Here is a 22725-nt window from a genome sequence, read left to right on the forward strand (position 1 = left end):
ATGCAGGGCTCAATCTCAAAACCCTGAGTTTATGACCTGAGCTGAGATCATAACCTGAGTCAAAATCAGGAGTCGGAGGCTTAACCAACCGAGCCACCCAGGCATCCTGAGAATCTTCATTTCTAACAAGTTTCCAGGATATACCCATGCTACCGGTCTAGGGACATACTTTGCTAGCCACTATATTAGTGTATAAAACCAGGAGAACAATTTGTACTGTTGTTGTGAAGGAGGAGGAGGAGGAAGAAGAGGATTTATTTAGAATCTGTATTTATGAGAATTTATGAGAATAAGCTCCTGTATTACACTCTGTCTACATTTTCTCCCAGCAAGGGAGGGATTATTCTCCCCATTTTATTTTTTTTAAGCTCTACAGTGGACATGGGGCTTATATTCATGACCCTGAGATTAAGAGTCTCACGCTTTAGCAACTGAGCCAGCCAGGTGCCTCTATTCTTCCCATTTTAGAGAGGAGGAATTCAAGGCTGTTTTTCACACATCTCACAGCCTGCCCTCAGCCTGGCCATAATAAAGCTGAGGCTGAATGGCTACCTGCAGCAGCCTGTAACCAGGCTTCTGTTTCTGAGTGGAAGGATCATTTCAGAGGTTCCTTCCGACCCTAAAGTTAGACTAGCTTTAACTAACACTTTTATTTTTTTATTTTTTTAAAAGATTTTATTTATTTATTCATGAAAGACAGAGAGAGAGAGAGAGAGGTGCAGAGACACAGGCAGAGGGAGAAGCAGGCTCCATGCTGGGAGCCTGATGTGGGACTCAATCCCGGGTCTCCAGGATCACACCCCAGGCAGAAGGCGGCACTAAACCACTGAGCCACCAGAGCTGCCCCTAACTAGCACTTTTAAGTGCTAACATATCCTCAGCACCAGCTAAATGCTAGGTATTATGCAATATTCTCTCCAGGATGCATGTGGCCACTGGTCTACCTCTTAAGATGCTTCTGGGCCATCTCATCTGCTCCTGTTTCTCCTCTCCCCCTTGGCACCTGCAGTAACCATCCCCCACCTCTCCATGCCAGCAGATAACTAGGTTCATTCAGATATTTGGCAAAGGAGACTTCTTGTACACATGCGCATCTCTGCTGTTTGCATTCATGTGGGGTAGGGTAGCTGGGTCATCTAGGTCCAGTCCTTGGCACCAGGTTGTCTGCCACTCACCCCATGCCAACCCCAGACAGAGCCTGCCAATCTATTCTCCAGACTCTGGCCAGCAGGCAATGATGTGGGGGCTGTGAGGTAGGGGAAGGGCAGCCTCATTCCCCAGAATGGCCAGAGGAACTGCAGATGTGCTTAATGACCTTGAACCAGAGATTTCTTCGACTGCTCCTGCCTGGTTTCCTCAGAGTCTGGGAAGCAGAGACCAGAGGGCACTGGGGACCAAAGCAGGCCCACGGTTACTTAGAGGATTTTGCCAAACATGAAATCAGGCCCAAGCCCAAGTGGCCCCCTCTAGGCTGTGATAATCAAAACTCTTCTTTTTGTATATTTTTTAATATTTAAGGTTTTCAATTCTAACAAAAACAGGAACAAAGACAAAGTGTACTTGTGGTTCTATGCACTAAGGAGTTTGGGCATTTATTGCTTATCAACTTCCAGGAGCAAGTGGGAGTCAGTATAGTGCAAACACCTCTCACCAAGGAGCTGATCCTGGGACTTGGTGAAGAACAAACCCAATGGCCCCTGCCTTGGAGGAGAGGCAACACAACGGATGATTAGCAATGATTTAGGAAGGGCCCCCAAGGAGGGCCCCAAGGAAGTCAGGGAAAGCTTCCCAGAGGAGGCAACCCTTGAGGCAAATAAACAGATTCAAGTTGGCAAAAGCCTGAGGACCCTTCACTCCCATTGATCCTTTCTGCCAATCTAGTCCAGCTGTCCTTATTTGGGGGCCTCAGACTGCTTTCCAGAGCTACTAGGGGAAAGGGATAATTTCCTTCCAATGTGCAAGGAGAGAAATCCGAGAGTGGCTAAGGGACCATCCAAGGTTTTGTCGTTAAAATTTAAGATTGACCGACCACAGGGTGCCCAGCTAGGGCTAGACATTTGTATTCTCGACACAGAAGAAATACGGGACAGCCCTCTGTCCTTGGGAACTTATCATTGGGAGATAAGATATGTAAATGAAAAACCAAAAATAATTGTAAAGGCAATGTGCAAATAATTCAGTTCCCCAGCTATTTTTCCAGGACTTGCTATCTGCAAGGCATTCTGTGAGGCACACATATGGGGGTGGGGAGATTTAGTAAATATAATATAATATGGTAAATATAGCCCTAGGCCTTAAGAACTCACCATTTAACTGGCTACAGGGGAGGCAGGGGTGGCAGGAAGAGGAAGCTGACCATCCCTGGATATAACAGCTGACACGGAAGATTGTACGGGGCAAGCAGGGGATCAGAGGCTTGCTGGAATTTGGGGGTTGGATTGGATTGTTCCAGAAAAGGTTCCTGAAAGAGGTAGACAATGTGATGATATTGGAAAATAGAGGAGATGGAAAAGAAAAAGAAGAAACAATGAGCGAAACCTTTTCACATACCCATCCTTCCACATCCAGTCCAGGAACGAAGCCTTCCCAGGCAAAATGACATACTTCCGCCTGCAGGACTCAAACCATCCCCGTGACAGAAAGTACCTCATTGCTGTACTTGTTTCCCTGCCTGCTTGTCCTAGCTCAAGGGCCCCGCATGCCAGAAAGAAAGAAAAGAAGAAAAGAAGGCAGGCTTTCTGATCCTAAGGAGGCTGGGTATTGCATTCACAATAGAGTGTCTCACTTTGTTTTTGTTGTGTGGTTTTTAAAAAAGATTTTATTTATTTATTCACGAGAGACACAGAGAGAGAAGCAGAGACATAGGCAGAGGGAGAAGCGGGTTCCTTGCAGGGAGCCTGATCCAGGACACAATCCCCAGACCCGGGATCAGGACCTGAGCTGAAGGCAGACGCTCAACTGCTGAGCCACCCAGCAGTGAGTGCGTCCCTCACTTTGTTTTTGTTTACTTATTTTTATTTTTTACTATTTTATCAAACTGTAACCTGTGTACACTATAAGACATAAATCCTAAGTGTACATTTGTTTGTATGGAATGAATTTTTACATATGTTTATATCTGTGTAACCATCACCCAGATCAAGCTATAGGATGCTTGTAGCGCCCCTGACACTGTGGGCTGCCTCACTGTACCAGGGTCACTGCCATTGTGGCTGGAGGAGCTGAACCAGTAGGGTGATATATCTAGGGAATACCATCTAAGGAAATTATGAAAGAATTTCAGGTGTTAGGCTGAAGAAGCCAAGTGTTAGGGTGGGGTCATGTGCTTGAAAGACTAACATGCCCAGAGCAATTAGCCTTGTCTTGTGGGTGGCTATGGGGAGACATAGGGAGGGGCGTTTCAGTTGAGCTTGAAACCCTTCCTTACAGCTGGAGCTGACCCACATTGGAAGAAGACCCACAGGAAATGATAGGTAAGGTCCCCAACAGTAAGAGGTATCGGTCAAGAACAGGACTGACAAACATTTATCAGCAATGATGGAGAGGAAAGAGGGGGCTCAAGTTGGAGATGGTTCCTTCCAACTTTGAGCTTCTGTGGTTCTAGAATTCTGTGAGAACGGCATGAAGGATCCAGTCAAACGCTTGTAGTTATGATTTATTTTTTGCTTTTGTTTTCCAGAGGATAACTTCACCCTGAATCACAAATACTGTGTAGACTCACCATTATCACCACCGAATAAGTAATTGTTCTTACCTTCCAGCCCACTGAGCCAGAGAGACCCTGGGACTCTGCTCTCAGGTGCTCAGAGTCTGGGGGTGGGGGTGGGGGCAGTGCAGCAGCTGCTGGAGTGCCACTGGGAGATGAAATCAGTCCCCCCAAGAGAAGTTAATTACCTCTGTTGATGCCAAGTTGTCATGAGAGCATCCACCCTCCTACGTCCTCAGCCTCTTCGGCTCTGGTCCCCCTGGAGGGCCCGTGGGCACGATGTCCCGGCTCCTGCCGCTACTAGAACAGCTGAGCAGAGGGGACACTCTGAACATACTGCTCTGCCTCCAGGGGCCAGTGCAGGAACCCTGGCTCCCTCCAAAGCAGGACCACACGGGACCCACCAGCTCGGCGGCCTCCTGGGAGGAGGGTCAGGCCCTGTCAGCCGCAGGCCCCAGCAACGACTACCAGTCTGGGGACTGACCCCTCTCACCCCGCAATCCCGTCCGAGTTTTTCCAGCAGAAAACGGAATTTTCCCCAGAAATCTTTCTACCCCTGGAGGCCTACCTCCGACTTCCTCCTGGGATTTCTCCAGACCGCCGCCTCCTCCCTCCCCGCCGGGAATAAGGAGGCCCGTGGAGTCTGGACGGGACACCTGCGGCTTCCCGGCTGCGCGCGGGGCTTAGCGAGGACGCACGCTCCTAAGGTTTTCTCTCCAAGGCGCTCTCCCTCTCGAGGTTCTAGCGAAAGCCAAGAATATAGTCTCCCCAGGAAAGAACGTACGTAGGAGATTCTGTCATCTGTTCGGAGGGAAGGTGGGGGCGCTGTCAGACCCTCGAAGTCCATCTGTGGGCCCCGAGCGTCGTTCCTCCCCCGCGAAGCCCAGGCCGGGCTGGAGTCTGGGGGTGCTCCTCCCGCCCTCCGGCAGCGCCACCCCGGACGCCTCGGGCTCGGGTCGCCCGGCTCCGCGACGGGGGCTCAGGTCCTCCCGGTCCCCCCCCGGGCGGCGCGCGGGGGCGGGCAGGGCGGACCGGCGGGCCGGGGCCGGGGCCGGGGCCGGGGGCGGGGGCGGGGGCGCGGGCGGCCGGCGCTCGGCGTCCCGCAGCCGCGGGGGGAGCGCGGGCTCGGGCGGCCCCGGGAGGCCGGCGCCCCGCAGACGCGCCCCCGCAGACGCGCCCCCGCCGCTCCCGGGCGCGAGGGCGGGGCCCCCCGCCAGGCCGCCCCTCCCGCCCCGCCCCCGCCCCGGCCTCCCGGGCCGGCCGGCGCTCCACTCGGGCTCGGGCGCGCGGAGCCAGCGGCCGCCAGCCCGCAGCGGGGCCATGGGCTGCGACGGCCGCGTGCCGGGGCTGCTCCGCCGCAACCTGCAGCCCACGCTCACCTACTGGAGCGTCTTCTTCAGCTTCGGCCTGTGCATCGCCTTCCTGGGGCCCACGCTGCTGGACCTGCGCTGCCAGACGCACAGCTCGCTGCCCCAGATCTCCTGGGTCTTCTTCTCGCAGCAGCTCTGCCTCCTGCTGGGCAGCGCCCTCGGGGGCGTCTTCAAGAGGACGTGAGTGCCCGGCGCGCCCGAGCCCCCGCGCCCGCCCCGCGCCCCCGCGCCCGCCCCGCGCCCCCCGCGCCTCGGCACGGCCGCGCCGACCCTTCCCTGCCCTTCCTCTCCCTTCCTTGCCTTCGCGCCCCTGGCGGCCGCCGAGCGCCTGCCCCCCCCACCCCCGGGGCTGAGGCTGCCCGGAGCCCCGACCCTCGGGCGGGCGGCGACCACCCGTCCCCGCGCCGCCAGCCGCCAGCCGCGCCCCGCCGGAGCCGGAGCCGGAGGGCTGCTCCCTCCCCCACCCCAGCTCTCCCCGGAAAAGTCTCTCCAGAGACTGAAGGTGACTTGGGGATTATTCCTTTGCCTTCGCTCCCCGCTCACGGAGCCCGGGGGTGGGGGTGGGGGGCGGGGTGATGGAGTTGGCGGCGGGGAGAGCCCCCCGTGCGCGGCGGCTCCGAGCTTTGCGGGTGTCGCCCCTGCTGCCGGGGGCGGAGTGGAAGTGAGGTGGAAGGAGAGTGGGAGTGTCACCCCAGGGGCGTGCTAGGTGCCGGCGCGGGCTGCGGGGTCCACTCAGACCCTCAGCTCCACTTCAGCTGGCACACGCCACCCCGGGGTGGGCACGGGGCTGCTGGGTCCTGCGCCACCCAGGACCTGCTTCAGACAGTCAGGGCTCCTGCACTGGCCCCCGGAGGCCAAACCCTTCTGCCTCTGAGACACTCGGGACTCTCCGCGAGGGCCACGTAGGGGAGGCGTGGGGTGTCTCAGGCTGAGCTTGCGACCTCCATCCCTGGTGCCGGGGTCCCCTCCACTTCTCCCACTCCGTGTTACTCCTCCCTGGCCTCTGCGCCAGGGTAGGGCCCCGGACTCTGCCTGCCATGGCCCCGGAGAGGTCCCTTTGTATATACCATTGCGGAGCCTCGATCGCCAGGCTTAAATTGGATGGGGCCGCCCCCACAGAGTCCTCTGGAAAGGCAGCAGGATTGGCTGTCCTAGTGCAGCTGGGAAAACAGACCCAAAGCTGGGGATAGATGACTTGCAAGCTGGAGGCTGCTGGAGATTTCCCTGGTTCCAGCTCCCGGTTGGGTGGTTTTCTGGACTGCATGGACTCAAGTAAGCAGACGGCCCAGGAACAAAACCAGAGTTAGGCGACCCCAGAGGAACATCTGGGGGTCGAGGGAGTGCATTCTGGGCCAATTGCTCTCCCCCTTCGGCTCACTCCTCCCCGTGTCCGTGTCCCTGAGGAGAGGTTTTCCTATCCACCTTGCTTCTGGAGCTGATGGAGAGAGCACAGGTGTCATACAGGTAGACCCCACCTTAAGGCACCCAGTGGACAAAACAGTACCAATTAAAGAGCGATTATCTTCAGGGTCAAATTCTCTTGTAAATGGAAGAATCCTCTTAAGAAGCAAGTCTTGTGCACACTGGGTTTTCTCTGGGTTTTGTATAGGATTGGATGCATGGGGGATTCAAAAAGTCTTTCGCAAAACCTCAAGATCCTTCCAGATTCTGCCTAGAGATTTTTTTTTTTTTAAAGATTTTACTTTATTTTTTTTAATTTATTTTTTTTAAAGATTTTATTTATTTATTAATTCATGATAGTCACACAGAGAGAGAGAGAGGCAGAGACACAGGCAGAGGGAGAAGCAGGCTCCATGCACCGGGAGCCTGACATGGGATTCGATCCCAGGTCTCCAGGATCACGCCCTGGGCCAAAGGCAGGTGCGCTAAACCGCTGCGCCACCCAGGGATCCCTGCCTAGAGATTTAATTAGAAATCTATCAGGGTGTTTTTCTGTTTGCTTTCTTTCTTTTTAAAAAGTATTTTGACTTACAAAAGCTCCCGTACCTTGAACTTTTTAAGAACACATGCAGTGCAAAGAACAGGAAGGGGGAATGAGGATAATTCTAAATGGCAGATTGGTGTGCCAGGTTTTGTGAAAACAACTGAGATACACGCCCCACTGGGCCATGTCTTCCTCACTTGCTCCGCACCTCCGTCCGGGCTCCTTACCTAACCAGGAGCTATGAACAGGCAGTGGAAAGGGTCGTGGGTGAGGAAGTCAGCTCACAGGAAAGAAAAATGATTTTGGGAACAGTAATAGCTAATTTCACTGAGTTCTTGCTCAGTGCCAGGCACTGTTCTCAGTACCTCACTTGTATCGATTCATTTATCTTCACCACAACCCTATGGAGTAGTACTAACATCTCTAGTTTGTGCCTAAGGAAGCTGAGGCACAGAGAGGTTAAGACACTCACCCCACGTCATACCACACAGCTCCTAAGCTGGGATTTGAATCCAGGTATTTGTTTCTAGAACCAGGTACTTGGGAAATGACTCTTGCTTTATGAGCAGTCAGCCTGAACTGTGCAGAGTACAAGTTATACCCTGTCCTCACCAGGCACAGGCATATGGGCTGAGTATTCCTGAGCTGCCGCTCCTGGGAAGGAAACTGTGGGCCTCTGGGGCTTCCTGCTGGGATCTGAGGGTGGGGGTAGGGTGGGGTGGAGGGCATAAGTCCTATCAGTTCAGGTTCACATTTAAATGCTGAACCTCAGTCCTCCTGCCCGCAAAACAAAATGCCATAAAGAAGCCTTTCCTTTGGCTAAGAGCAAAGTGGACTTCAGTGGGAATGAAGGATTTGTCACAGGGGTGGCTTGTGTGTCAACGGGAGTCACTACCTAGCTAGGACTGGATAGCTTGTCACAATCCCCCATTTCTGAAAACAAACAGAACTGCCAGTAGCCCTGAAACCAACCACTAAAGCCTGACACCTTGGGGCCTCACCACAAGTTCAAACGCAAATATTCCCAGCTCCTCACCCCCCAACCTCCCCTCCTCCACCCCAGTACTTTTCAGCTTAAGTGATTACTGGCTAGTGGGCCAGGCTGGTACTTGTGAGGGGGGTTGGGGGAGTTGGTTTAACAAATGGCAAGAGCCAGCTGTTGTGGACAGACTCGAGGGAGAGGCATGGGGCGGCCCAAGTCAAGTCCTGCCTAGTGCTTGGCCCAGACTGAGGACCAGGGCTGAAAAGGGTTTCTGGAAGCCTCCATAGGTACATGCATTGGAGGATCTGCATGTAGATGGCCTTGGCTGTTAGAAGGGGACAGGACAGAAGCTCTCTACTCAGGGTAGGATCAGCCCCCCACCTCCATCCCTTATGCCCCCCTCCCCCCGCCCCCAGCTTCTAGCACAGACAGAGATCTTGAGGGAAGCAGCCACATGCAGCCTAAGAGGGAGATAGGTGCAACTGGGGTCAGAAGAATCTGGATTAAAACTTCCTTAGAAATATCTTGCTTACTGGGAGCAGGGAGCCATTCAGAGAGGAGAAGAACACAAAGTCACCTGGTTGGCAGGGTGTATGGGTATGTGCTTTGTCAGATAGGAAAGAGAAAGGGGTATTTAGATAAAAGGTTAGGGGTGTTTTTTTCCTGGTTCCTTGGGGACCTGTCTAACCACCTTGGGTAGTTCGGGAGACCCCTTTATCTCAAAGGCATCAGGGTAGGTAAATGGCTTTCAGACCTTCCTCAGCCTTCTCCCAGCCTCACCTTGGCTTCTCCCCTGTATGCGCCCTCTTAATTGAAGGCTTGAGTTCTCCCCTGTCCTACTCACTGTCTCCTTCTCTGTCTCTAATTTTCCCCAAATTCCTACAAGTCCTGCCCTGCCCAAGACCCAGCTCTAACTCCCTCCTGCCTGTTACATGAAATCCAGTCTTCCACACATGGTTTCCCAGGCCACTGTCAAACCTGGTTTTCTAAGATGCTGGCCCCTGAAGTCCCTGGAACACAACACAAAAGCCAGTTTTGTCCTCTGAGCTGGGTCCTTGGTTGGTCTCCCATCTAGAAAGCCTCTGTCTCTCCCTCTCAGCAGCTTGTCTACCTTTCAGCATGCAGCAAACTTGGGCTGAGAGCCTACTGGTGGTCTGGCCCCAGACATGATTCTTGCTTTAAAAACTCATCTCAACATGGGAGTTGCCACATGACCAGGAATGCCACTCCTAGGTATATACCTCAAAGAACTGAAACATGTCAATACGAAACCTTATACAGGAATGTTATCGCAGCATTATTCATAACGCCAAAAAGAAGGAGCAAACCAAATGTTCATCAGTAGACATATGGACAAACAAAATGTGGCACACCTATACAGTGGAATAGTATTCAGCCAGAAAGATCAGTGAGGTTCTTATGCAAGCTGCAGCATGAGGGAGCCATGAAAACATCATGCTAAGTGGAAGGAGCCAGGCACAAAAGACCCCATGCTGTATGGTTCCACTTCTATGAAAGTCCAGAAGGGGACTGTAGATATAGGAAGCAGAGTGGTAGGTTCCTAGGATGTGGAGCAGGAGTGGCGAGTGACTGCTAGCAGGTACAAGGTTTCTCTCTCAGGTGAGGGCAATGCTGTAAACTTAAGTTGTATTGATGGTTCCCAGATCTGAACATGCTAAAAGCCATTGAATCACACACTTTCAATAGATGAATTTTATGGTATGTAAATTATCTAAAATTTTTTTTGAGATAATTAAAAAAATTTTTTTAAATTTTATTTATTTATTCATGATAGACACAGAAAGAGAGAGAGGCAGAGGCAGAGACACAGGCAGAGGGAGAAGCAGGCTCCATGCAGGGAGCCCGACGTGGGACTCGATCCGGGGTCTCCAGGATCACGCCTTGGGCTGAAGGCGGCGCTAAACCGCTGAGCCACCCGGGCTGCCCTAATTTAAAAAATTTTTAAAAGTAACCTCTACACCAAGCATGACTCCCAAACCCACAACCTCAAGATCAAGAGTCTCAAACTCCATTGACTGAGCCAGCTAGGTGCCCTTATCTCAATTTTTAAAAAAGATTTTGTTTATTTATTTGACAGAGAAAGAGAGAGAGCATACACAAGCAAGAGGAGCAGCAGCAGAGGGAGAGAGAGAAGTAGGCTCACAGCTGAATAGGGAGCCTGAGACAGGGCTTGATCTCAAGACCCTGAGATCATGACCTGAGCAGAAGGCAGATACTTAACCGACTGAGCCACCCAGGCGCCCTCAATTTTTTAAATAAAGAAAAATCTCAACCCAAAAATTTCTAAATTCATCCCACCCCTTAATTCACTCATCCAACACATATCTTTTGAGCCAGACCCCATTCTCGGGGTGAATATGATGGACAAGGTCCATGTTCCCATGGAGCTTACGCTCTGGAGCACCATGTAAGTGAAATGAAGGACATAAATAAGGGTGAGGATGACAATACAGAGTTGGTCAGGGAAGGGTGCTCTGAGGAGGTAACATTTGAGCTGACACCTGAATGACAAGAGGGAGCCATGCATGCCAGTAATCGGAACAGGGTTCTGGGCTGACCCATTTGCAAGTCCACCCAACATGCAGGGCTTGCACCCCAGCAGGCCAGAAATATCATCACACACAGGGCACAGCCCCAACCTAAGTCTAATAGGGCCTGAGTCCTGCCTTAGGCTGGGATCTCCCCAAAGACAGGCTTTCCTCCTCCTCCCTCTGAGTCTCCCCAGCCTTAACACAGGGCCCTGAGCGAGCTGGGGCATCATTGTGGGGGTGACCAGTTCTGGGGAGCCTCTCTTGGCCTGCTCCGTCTAAGTTACCTCTTCCCGGTTGGCCATGTGGAGCCGTAGTCTTCAGCCTGCCCTAGCGCTCAGGGCGTGCCCTGACCCCTGGTTTCTTGTCCCGAGCCCCCACTCCTCTCTTGCAAGCTGCCTACTCCTTTTGGGGTGGAGAGGGGGCAGGGATGCCTCTGACTTCTCCTGGGTTCAGGGCACCTCTCTTCCCTGGTCCCTCGGGGAAGAAGATTATCAGGATGGGCAGGGGGATGCCCCCAGGAAAGGATGGAGAGAATGTCAGTGCCCATCCTGGGGTCCTCCCACATCGAGGTGACAAGGGACTGGTCCTCAGCAGTGTTTTTCCCCACCCCGGGGTGTAGAGGGCGGGAAGGACTGGCTGACATCTTATTGCTTAAGCCCTTCCCCTGGTTTGGAGCCAGGCAGCCCCTCCTCTTATCACAGAAACAGGAGGGCCAGAGCCAGCACCCTGGCAAGGCCAGGTCAAGGTGATCACATGTACCCTCTGGGTAAAGCAGAGCACCTGAGCTGGCAGGGGGAGCAGCATGCTCAAGGTCACTCAGCAAACTGGTGGTTCAGGCACCTACAGTGGAACCACTACTAGGCTGGGGGAGAACCTGGCTCCCTGCTCTCCCTCCCCCACTTCATGTTCCACATGGAGCCATCAATGAGTAACTTGGACATTTCTCAGGCTTCCAAGGAAGGGTTCCTTAGACTTTCCGAGCTGTCCCTGCATCTCGCCAGGCCTTGGGGGAGTGAGGTCCCCTCTCTAATTGGCCTTAATTAACCTCTGAACCTGGGACCAGGGGAGGGAAGATCAGTGACATGATGCTGGATTGAGAGTCAAAAAACTGGATCCTGGTTCTGTTCCCCCATCTGGGGACGGCTCCTGATCTATAAAATAAGGGGCAGGACTCTTAGGTCCTTGCTGCCACTATAGCAGCTCCTGGACCAACCTCTCATGGTCACCCCAGGCCAGCAGGCTCCTCAGCAGGAACAAAGAGGCAGAGCCTGGCTGGAGAATCTGGGAGCTGCTGAGGGTACTTCCCTGGGCCTGGCTGCTGGCAGAGAGGGGGTGAGCATCATTGAGGAAAGGGGCTGCTGATGGCTGATGGCCGGGGGAAGATCCCAGGGAGTGAGCAAAGGACTGTAACATCGCACTGACACCGTCTGGCAGCCTCAGAAGGCAGAGCTGCCGATCCCCATTCTAGCAAGGAGCTAGGTACTCACCTGTAAAGGCTCAGAGGGCCTATGTGTAAGTGCCTTGCCCCGAGCTTCCTGCTGGGAAGTGGTGAGTTAGGTCTAGGACCAGTCTTTTCTCTTTTAATTTTTAGTTTTCTATTGGAGTACAGTTGACATACGTGTTATATGAGTTTCAAGTGTACAACATAGTGATTTGACACTTTTTATACCGAGGACTGGTCTGATTACAAATCCTAGTACATCTGCGGTGCCAAAGCTGTTTTGACATCATTATTCCATAATTTTCAATTACCCACATTCCTGGAAGGGGCCATTGACCAAAACCATTAAGTGACCAAGCCAATTAGTGTATTTCAGTCTGGCTCTGGGATGTATCTGGGACTTCTTTTCTCTTGGCAGCCATATGCCATTCTGGAGAAATGTGCTCAGGCTGAGTTCTGGAAAGCCCAGGCACAGCTCTGCTGAAGCAAGCGGGGAGGGCAGGCAGTTTGCTGGGATTAAAACACAAGCTTTCCTGTGCTGCAGCTGTCCCCAGGAAATGGGGACACATCTCCATCCCCCAGTGCCCAGGAATCGCAGGCCCAAGATGGGCTTCGCCCTCCCCAGCCGGAGCTGTAGGCGGCAGGCTCAAATCGCGCCCTAGAGGTTGGCAGGAGATGCAGGAAGGGCCTTCCCAGGCCAGTTTCCCTCCAGCCTCTCCTTTCTGTTGTCTCATCCTTTCCTGCCTGTCCCTGGGCCTGGGAACAAAAATCTTCCCTGGGGGCATTGAGTGTCCTCCAGAAAGACAAGGTGAAAAGGCACAAATGCCCTGTATAGGAAAGGCCTATACAGGGCAGCCCACTGTGACCGTGGCCCTCCCCCTCCACCCCAACCTCTCCAGCCTCCTACTGCCCCCCTGGCATCCTGGCCCTAGCTAAGGCTTTATCTCTTGCCTCTGTCTCTCTGTCTCTGTCTTTGACTCCCTCTGTCTCTGTGTCACCCATCACAACTCCCACATCAGGCTCCTAAGGCTCCAGGCCATCCTGTGTGGGTGACAAGACAAGCCTTCCTCAAGCTTTTTGCTCATTTGACTAGCAACAGCCAGCAGCCCTAGATGGAGCACCAGCTCAGGGCCAAGCACGATGCCAGGCACGGGGTTCCGCAGTGAACAGGCTGCGGCAGATGCCTCGGGAAGCTTGCCATGGAGCCAGCAGTCAGAATATGAAGTGTTTGGAGCCTCCAGAACACCCGCAGAGGGACCACTGGGGCTCACGTTCTGGCCATGCCAGCTGTTCGCCACTGCTCGCTAAGCCTGTCATTCAAGGCTCTGCAGACTCTGGCCTTCTACTCCCTCCTGGCTGCCCCTCTCTCTGGCCTGCCTGGGTCTGTGGCCCATCACCAGCCCTTTTATTCTCTCTCTCTCTCTCCTCCATGGAAAAGCAGCATGGTGTAGGGATTATCAAGACAGAAAACCTGGGTTTGAGTCCAGACTGTCAGCTTCTTTCTTAGCCTCTCCCAGCCTTAGTTTGCTTGTGGTTCAAACAGGCACAGTTGCAAAGCCTATTGCCTTGGGCCTGTACACAAATGTCAGTTGCTATTTTTTTTTCCGTAGTCTTCTTTCCACTCTCATTGACTGATCCCAGGTCCCATTCCCTCGGGACTTTGCTACAAGACTGATTTTTTTTTTTCAAAGATGCTATTTGTTTATTTGAGAGACAGCAGGAGCAGGGGTCGGGGGCAAGGGGCAGAGGAAGAGGAAGAAGCAGACTCCCCACTGAGCAGAGAACCCGAAGCAGGCTCTATCCCAGGACCCTGAGATCAGGACCTGAGCTGAAGGAAGACAGTTAACCCAGTTAGCCGACTGAGGGCACCCCTACAGAGCTGATCATTAACCACGTTAATGAATCTAGGTTTTGCAGGGCAACGATGATGATGGGTTAACTCTTCAAGGGTCTGTGCACTTAGCTTGGGGCAGCCACGCTTTACTGCAGACTGGTGAGCCAGGTGGTGGAAAGGTCACCCCATCCCATGTGCCAGTTCAACAGGGAGAATGGTTGAGGGGGAGACAGAGGACCCACTTGCTATCCTTGAAGTCAGGCCAGCCAGGAGGCAGGCTGCCTGAGGGAAAGAGAGAGTGAACGATCATGAGAAGCCAGCCATTTTCATCACCTGTAGAAATGTGGGCATCCCCTCTGTGCTGGGTGCCAGGGAGCAGAGAGAGACTTGAGGCCAGGTTGCAGGAGGCAGATATTCAGGAAGGTCAGTGCGCAGCCTGGGCGTTCAGCTCCAGGGGCCTGCGGAGCAGGGGTGCCAGGTAGAACTGGGGCCAGGAGAGACCTGAACAGGCCTCCCCACAACACCATCCTCCCTGTCCTCCTCCTAGTGGCTGGGGTGAAAGGTCATGGGAGTCCCCCCTTCCTGCTCAGAGCTGGGAACAGACAGGGGTCATGATCAGTGATCTCTCCAAGAGATCAGTCTGAGAATAAGAAAAAATAATGAACTAGTGCTATCAGCAGAGCCCTTCTGACAGAGGATTTGATCAAAGATGGGCCAAGCAGAGAACCAAAGGGGTCAGAGTCAAGAACCTCTGGGGAAAGATGTAGCCTGGGAGCTCTCCTGTGGGCCTCTCTCTTTGCCCTAATGTGCTGGCAACAGACCAGTCTTCTTGCCACAGGCCCCTGCCCCGTTTTCAGGTCCAGCAGCCAGAACAACTGTTCATAATCTGAAAATTACAGCTCTCTCTTCCAGAACTTTTTTTTTTTAAGTAAGCTCCAGACCCAACATGGGGCTTGAACTCATAACTCTGAGATCAGGAGTAGTGTGTTCTGCCAATGACCCAGCCAGGCGTCCCCAGAACCTTCTTGCTATCCAACGTCTTTTACCCACATCAGTCTTTCAGAGTGGTTCTGGAAAATACAAGGCATCCTTCTTTCCTTAGAGTCTGGTTATTAGGTAGGGTGTACCAACAAGACCCTGATGGAGCCCCGGACGGTCCGTCTACTCACCCACTTGTGCAGGAACAGGCCTGTTGTGGGCTCCTCTGCGGGAAGGTCACCTACCAGACACCTCTCAGTGAGGACAGCCACCGGTCCTCCCTTCCAGAAACTTGCAGAGCCAAGATCTCTGCCCAAGGGCTGGAGGGAGGAAGGAAGGGTGCCAAATTACCCAAATTCCTTGGCTGAGGGCTTTGGTTCAGGTGGCTTAGTTGACATCTGTAAAGGGCCTGGCCGTTTTGCCCTTCCTGTGTGGGGAGAGCGCATTGCAGCCCAGCTGGTGCAGGTGGGGGTGGGGGGCTCGGGTTCTACCCCGTCCCACCTCCAGTTTGGTGCATATGGCACAGTACCCAGAGACACTCAAAGTAGATTCCCCTCGCACATCCATGAGAGGGACAGAAATATCTTTGTATATTATAGTTTAAAAGTAAACTATTATTTTCCTTTTTTTTAAAGATTTTATTTGAGAGAGAGAGAAAAAAAAAGAGGGAGAGAGAGAGCATAAACATAGGGAGGTAGGGAAGGAGTAGGCTCCCCACTTAATCCCAGAACGCTGGGATCATGACCTGAGCCAAAGGCAGACAGACGCCTAACAGACCTAACCACCCAGGGGCCTCTTATTTATTATTTTAAAGACTTTCTTTTTAAGTAATCTTTACGCCCAGCGTGGGGCTCGAACTCACAATCCTAAGATCAAGAGTTACAGGCTCTATCAACTGAGCCAGCCATACACCCCTGTCAGTAAACAATTTAAAATTGCTTGTAAGTCAAATAGTAGCAGTTACGCTTAGTTAAGTGTGCACTGTGTGCCACTTCACATGGTTTCTTGAGTTCTCACAGCCACCCTATGAGGAGGGATGGTTACCTGGGAAGACCAGGGCACAAGAAACTTCTTGCCTGCAAACCTCTAGTGAGTGACAGAGCTTCTTCCACAGTCCCCTCCCCCCTTCCACCAGAAGTTTCTCCAAGGCTGTCCAGCCAAGGGAGGACATGGAGGAGGCTCTTGATTTGAAGTCTCTAGGCAGCCCCTTGACCTCACCCTTCTACTACTGCAGCCTGGCCCAGTCGCTATGGGCCCTCTTCACATCTTCCCTGGCCATCTCACTGGTGTTTGCCGTCATCCCCTTCTGTCGAGATGTGACGGTGCTGGCCTCTGTCATGGCGCTGGCGGGCCTCGCCATGGGCTGCATCGACACCGTGGCCAACATGCAACTGGTGAGGATCTACCAGAAGGATTCAGCCATCTTCCTTCAGGTGAGCCCACAGGCGGGCATGGGGCTGGGTGGTGGGCAGCCACGGGGGTGGGGGGCTCCCTGGGTGCTCTCACCTCTCCCAGTCCCCTCCCTGGGGCTAGGTGTCTTTTCATATAGGCCAGGTGATGGTGCAAAAAGGGCACCAGGGACTCAGTTCAGTGTGGCTACCACCAGCTGAGCCACACTGGGACGCTCTCTCTGGCCTTGAGTCTTGTTGTCTCTAAAATGAGGTCATGCTCCCTGTGCGCAGAGTGGTCACAGGAATCCAGGTGCTCCGGAGAAGAGGTTCTTTGTGAACTGGAGAGTGCCATGATGGCATGGTTTCTTGCTGCTTTCTTGGCTCCATCCCCCTCTCTGTCTTTCTCTTCCTGTCCAGTCCTTCCCTTTATCAAAAGCTCCCCTTCCCTCTGGGGTGGTAGCTGGTTGTGGTTAAGTTTTGGGAAAGAAGGAAGTGGGAGAGATGGGAATCGCCACTGTCACCACGTTATCCCAGGGCCAAGACAGTGGTTGAGAGGAACTTCTCTGCTCCCCCCTCTGGGGCCTCCCCAGATGGGGCACAGAGTGGGGGATGGGCTATGAAGCCTGGGCCATCCCCCACCCATACCACTTCTCTTCTCTCCCCAGGTTCTCCATTTCTTTGTGGGCTTTGGTGCTCTGCTGAGCCCCCTTATTGCCGACCCCTTCCTGTCTGAGGCCAACTGCTTGCCCGCCAATGGCACAGCCAACAGCACCTCTGGCAGCCACCTCTTCCATGCGTCCAGGGTCCTGGGCCAGCACCACGCTGAGGCGTGGCGTTGGTCCAACCAGTCGCTCTCCAAGCTGCCTCCGCAGGATGGAGCAGGGACCCGCGTGTCGTACGCCTTCTGGATCATGGCCCTGATCAACGTGAGTGCCACCTGGGCAGGGCTGGGTGGGGACAAGTGGGCAACCACACATGCCAGTCCGCACCAGCTCCCAGCATAGATTCTTCTGATTCTGAGCAATGTCCTGCTGGGCTGAATGTGCCCTCAGGAAGGCAAGAGCATGGGAAACTGACTCCCTTGGGGATGCATCTGAATGCGAAGGTCACAGGAGGACATCTTGAAGGTCCTCAGTTGTGACAATCTATGATTGTGATCTCAAGGGAGGTAGAGCCGTGAGCAGGTTCAGCATGATGGAATCAGGGTTAACTTTCAAGCCATCTGAGACTCCAGGGGAAACCAGCTCTTTTCCTCTGAGGCCAGATGAAGTAGATCCTGGGACGGCGCACCATAGGACCTGTCAGGCTCTTCCCCGGGGTCCTTCATCGCCGCTAGGATTCTCCAGTGCCCTGCTGTGAGGTGGGCTCCTGTGAAGGCCAGGGGATGGACACGATAACTTCCGGGATCCTGCCTACACCAGGCCTGCCCTGGAGCAGAGCGACCACTCGCCGTGATGGCGTCAGTTACTGAGGCCGCTCTGCACCCCAGCTGTCATCTTCCCCTGTCAGCCTGACTCTGTCTCTGGCTGGAAAGCTCTGGTGCTCTGCAACCCTAGACATGGCCCCCAGAGTAGCACAGGCTAGGGCCAGAGACACAGGCAGGGAGACTCCCCTGCCCTCTCTCCAGCTTGGGCCCACCTGGGCCGGAGGTGCGGAGTATTCCAGATGACCATTTCCCTGGGTGATGGAGGCACCTGATGGCTTGTCACGACTTGGGGCCTCGGTGTGCTCCGGGCAGACTCGTCACCCCTCCAGAGGCAGGCAGGCTAGGTTCAGGCACCCAGCTGCTGTTGGGCCTCAAAGCGATGGGGTGCATATCGCAATGAAAGGGGTCTTTGAGATCATCCAGTCCCACCGAGCACGAGGGCAGGGGTGTCATACTGTCCCTGGTGCAAGGGCCTGATAAGTGGCTAGGAAAACGTTGGCTAGACTGGAACCCTGACTCCCCGCACAAACCCCCTTCCTGTCTCTGTACCTGGTGGTGCTTGTTTTCCCTTTCTTCTCCTTTGTAACTTCCCTTTCCTTGTACTAGAATCTTCACTTGGGGCTCTCAAAAACGCTCGCCCCTCTTTTGCTGTTTTCTGCCCATGCCAATCATTGCTTTGAAAACGATACAGCTCTGGGCCTGTGGCTTCCAAGGGCGACCTGCAAGGGGAAGGAGTAATCGCCAGTACCATGTCGAAGCTGAGACTCCAGCACCAAGAAGCCAGAAGGTCCAGCTTAAGCTGAGGGATGTTTTTCTCTTGCCTCTCAAGGTGCAGACTGGAGGCACTTTGTTTGCTGCAGGATGTCCGGACTTTTTATATTGGTTTGTTTCTGAAGATAAACAGTCCACCACAGAAGAGAATGGGGCTGTGCATGTTCACACACACACACACACACACACACACACACACACACACAGCCCACCCAGCACTCTCTGACTCTTAAGGTGGAGCTTGCCTTCTCTGAATGGGCTACTTACAAAGACAGGGTGTGTTCTGACCGGCCCACACCAGCCAATCCCCTGTGGAGTCCTTCCCACCATCCGCCTCCCTGGAAAGCCCCTCTGCAGTGATCAGGCTGTTGTACAGCTGCTTCCCCTTGGCCTTCACCCTGGCATCCAGCCATTGCAGGCCTCTGTGTGATGGTTTCCTGTTTCCCCCATCGGACTGGACTGGAAGGAGGGCTTGTCTCCCCCGTCAGACCGGGACTCCTGAGGGCAGGGCTTGTCTCCTCCCACTCGGGCCTGATTTGCAGTACTGTCTGGGCGCTGTGTCTGACCTGGACTCATCTTTGAGTGTGGAGGAAGGCTCCCAAGGTGTCTGCACCAGGGCGGTGTCCAGAATCCTGGGAAAACAAATCCTGCTGCCTCCTGCCTCCACGGGGTCTTCACTGGCAGGCCAGAGGGGGCCCCCCACAAGGCCTCTGAGGGAGCTTCTGCAGCTCCTCGGGCTGCCTCTCTTTCCTGAGCAAAAGGAATCGGGATGAGGCTGTGGCAGGAAGGGCAGAGGTCAGACTTGATGAAGCGCTTCCTGGCAGCCAGGTGGTTAGATGCGGGCAGGGCACCTGAGGGAGGCGGTGGAGGCTTCTCCAGGCAACGGCAGAGGCAGGAGACATTTCTCATTGCTCTGGGGGGTTCTCGAAACCCAAGCAGCTCAGTGTAAATAGCAGTGCATGGAACGCTGGGCTTGTGTGTGCGTGTTGCTCAGAGCACTCATCTGTCAATCAGAAGCTGTGCATGTCTCTGCTTTCCAGTTTGGACACGAAGCCCCTGCAGACAGCCTCCGTACCTCCAAGGGGGCAGATAACATCACCCAGATGAGCCCTGAGGTGGCGTCGGCCCCAGACAGAGTCAGGGTGCCCGGGCTCCAACCTGGGGTGCCTGGGCTCTGCTGCACGTCAGCTGTGTGACCAGGCACCAACGCCCTCTGAGTCTGCAGCTTGCCTTCTGGTCTCTTCCCATTGTAACTGGTTATGACCGAGTGGTAACTCTGAGCCTCAGTCACCCCGTCTGGAAAATGGGGATAGTGAACAAAAGCAAGCTGTCTTTGTAAAGTGTCACATGATCTACCAGCACCAAGCAGCACGGGGGCCATGCTTTGGCACCATAAAGGATAAGGATCTTAGGAACGAGTTTATCTCTGGCACCCCTCCTGTACCGGAGGCCTGGTGTGAGTCCAAGTTTTGCATGTGACAAGGAGCTGTCTTCAGGAAAACGGATGTGGTTTAGGTTGGGCGGCAATTAAAACAGCCTGCCCTGGGTCAACACACCTGGCGGCATGAGCCAGGGCCGGCCTGTGAGTGGACATTTGGCAAAGAGCTGTGTTCCATCAGGACTGTGGGCGCACATGCCGCGAGGCCAGGTGGAGGTGTGTGCAGCGGGCCGGGCACGGGAAGGGGACAGCCTGATGGGACCAGGGCTCTCCTGACCCTCTGCCCACCCCTCAGCTCCCGGTGCCCCTGGCTGTGCTGTTTCTGCTGTCCAAAGAGCGGCTGCTGGCCTGCTGCCCTCAGAGGAGGCCCCTGCTCCTGTCTGCAGATGAGCTCGCCCTGGAGACACAGCCTCCTGAGAAGGAAGATGCCTCCTCCCTGCCCCCAAAGTTTCAGCCACACCCAGGTGGGGGCTCTAATGAACTTCCATGCCCACAGCCCCGCACCGAGGCTTCCCTTGCCCCGGAGGGTGAACACAGGTCACAGGGAATGATGGCTGGAGATGAACCGTGGCCACTGATGGTCTCGTGAGGTCATGGAGCATCCTGGTCGAGAGTAGGGGAAGCAGGCTTCTGGTTCCAGCCTCCCTTCTGCCTAAGCCTGCCTGTGTCACCTGGGGCAAGTTCCTGGCTCTCTTGGAGTCTTGCTTCCACCGGGACTGAGATGGACAGGGGCTGTTGGAAGGTGGTTGGAAGCCAGAGAAGGTGGGGGGCAGTAAGTGGTCCCCATTCTGCCAGGCTCTCTACCTCCCAGCCGCTCCCCCTGGGCCTGCAGAGGAAAAGGAGCAGAAACTAAGACTCACCCCTGTTCTTGTGTCCCATCCAGGGCATGAGGACCTGTTCAGCTGCTGCCAGAGAAAGAACTTCAAAGGAGCCCCTTATTCCTTCTTCGCCATCCACATCACAGCCGCCCTGGTCCTGTTCATGACCGATGGGATGACGGTGAGCTGGCCTGTCTGCCCTGAGACTCGAGCTGGGGGTGGCAAGAGAAAGGGGAACACCAGGGTTTCCTGGGGACCAAACCTGTAGTACAGTCGAATCAAACATTGAAGCTAAGTACAAGTCCTGGGGGAGACGGTCTGCAGAGTTGTTCACAGCCCCTTGGTGCTGTGGTCTTCTGTCCCAGCCCTCTGTTAAAGACAGAAAATAAAGTTTTCCTTAACTCTCTGGATAGGGGCTTCTCTGGTTTGTTGCCAAGTGCGGGCTACCCACCTTTTTTTAAAGGGGCAGAGCCCAGGGGCATCTGCATGGCTAGTGTTGGTTGAGTGTGTCTGACTTTGCTGTTGGTCATGATCCCAGGGTCCTGGGATGGAGCCTTGAGTCTGGCTCTCTGCTCAGCGGGGAGTCTGCTTCTCCCTCTCCCTCTGCCCTCCCCACACACCCCACCCCCCTCACCCCACCCCTGCTCATGCATGTGCTCTAGCTCTCTCAATTAAATAATTAAATCTTTAAAAAAATAAATAAAGGGGCAGAGCCCTGTTCCTCCAGGTAGAGGTCATGCCATGTAAACTTGAAGGCACTCTGCTTCCTGGAACACATTCCAAACCTGGACTTCTCAAGCCATGTTGTAAACAAGCTACAGGCAGGCTCTGGGCCCAGCTATGTATTTTATTAGTGACCTCTGTTACACTATTTAGTGTCTTTCTCCAGAAGTCTCTTAGAATTAGATCAGATACCTTTGAATGGCTGCTTGATTAATTGATTGCTGTATCAGGGACTCTCCAGAGAGAAGGTCCTAAGAAAGAGATGACCCAGTGGAAAATACTCATGCCAGTACTGGTTGACTTTCAACTCTGTGTGACCTTGGGCAGCTCACTTCTCTCTGCCCCCTCAGCTGTGAGATGAGACATTCTTACACACCTTATTTTCAGCTGTGGTACCCTTCCTTCGACAATAAACTTTCTGTGGGATCCTGCTAAATCAGGCCTGCGGCGGAACTCTGCTCTGGTTGAGGGGTGGGAGCAGTGCCCTGTAGGCCCTGACCTCTCAGGACCCCCTGTGGAGACCTGGAGACACCCACCTCCCTACCCCCCACATCCCCAGGCCTGACCCCCTGGGCAGGTGCAGTCTGTAAGCTGTGGCACCATAGGTCCTAGCCTCAGCTCCGGCCTGCGGGTGTCCTGGCTTCAAGTCCATCTTTCTTTTATTGAACCTCTAGAAGCAGGACCTGTCCTCCCTCAGCCCTCAGCACACCTGCCCCCAACCTAGGTTTCCTTTTTGGAGGGTCCGGATGCCCTGCAGGTGTGCTCAGCAGGGCCCGTCTCTCCACAGGGGGAGTATTCAGCATTTGTGTACAGCTATGCAGTGGAGAAACCACTCTCTGTGGGGCACAAGGTGGCTGGTTACCTCCCCAGCCTCTTCTGGGGCTTCATCACCCTGGGTCGGCTCATCTCTATTCCCATCTCCTCCAAAGTGAAGCCAGCCACCATGGTTTTCATCAACGTGGTAAGTGGCCTCCTTTTACTTCTTGGAGACGCAGGAGGACCATTCTGTCCTGGCCCTACCACAGCCCCAGGACATTTGCTTGGGACTAGAGTCTGCCAGCAGGATGGGAAGGTAGTAAAGGGAAGAGAGCAGAAGAGAGAGACACTGGTGAGGAGGGAATAGAAATCCAGAAGGTGGAGCCTATCTGTGTGACCTTGGGAAAGAAAGTCCCTTTCCCTCTGTGGGTCTCTGATTTTGTACCATTAAGAAAGGGGCTGCAGGAGGTGATTACTACTGTGAGTGGAACAGATCCCAGTGGACAACCTGCCAACAGTACAGGCAAAACATGTGCTGACTGGGGTCCTCGAGTGTCACCTTGAGGCTCCGTGGGTCAGAGCCCTCTGGCCAGT

At 54.1% G+C, this 22725-nt stretch overlaps 1 protein-coding gene and 1 long non-coding RNA gene across 2 annotated transcripts in view; both read left to right on the forward strand.

The window, feature by feature from the left end:
* The first annotated feature begins 2319 nt into the window (after positions 1-2319).
* Positions 2320-3806, forward strand: LOC140599071 (uncharacterized). Its single transcript, XR_012001774.1, has 3 exons — positions 2320-2642; positions 3430-3473; positions 3680-3806. It is a non-coding gene; the product is annotated as an uncharacterized lncRNA (long non-coding RNA).
* Positions 3807-4941: 1135 nt separating this feature from the next.
* The window catches only part of MFSD4A (major facilitator superfamily domain containing 4A), a 29700-nt gene continuing 11916 nt past the window's right edge, over positions 4942-22725 (forward strand). The window contains exons 1-6 of the mRNA XM_025991386.2: positions 4942-5256; positions 16043-16241; positions 16865-17125; positions 20130-20298; positions 20718-20833; positions 22163-22336. Coding sequence (XP_025847171.2) covers positions 5027-5256; positions 16043-16241; positions 16865-17125; positions 20130-20298; positions 20718-20833; positions 22163-22336 — 1149 coding nt within the window. The 5' untranslated portion in view covers positions 4942-5026. The remainder of the gene's footprint in view (positions 5257-16042; positions 16242-16864; positions 17126-20129; positions 20299-20717; positions 20834-22162; positions 22337-22725) is intronic.

The sequence above is a fragment of the Vulpes vulpes genome, chromosome 5 (assembly GCF_048418805.1).
Source record: "Vulpes vulpes isolate BD-2025 chromosome 5, VulVul3, whole genome shotgun sequence".
NCBI classification, from domain to species: domain Eukaryota; kingdom Metazoa; phylum Chordata; class Mammalia; order Carnivora; family Canidae; genus Vulpes; species Vulpes vulpes.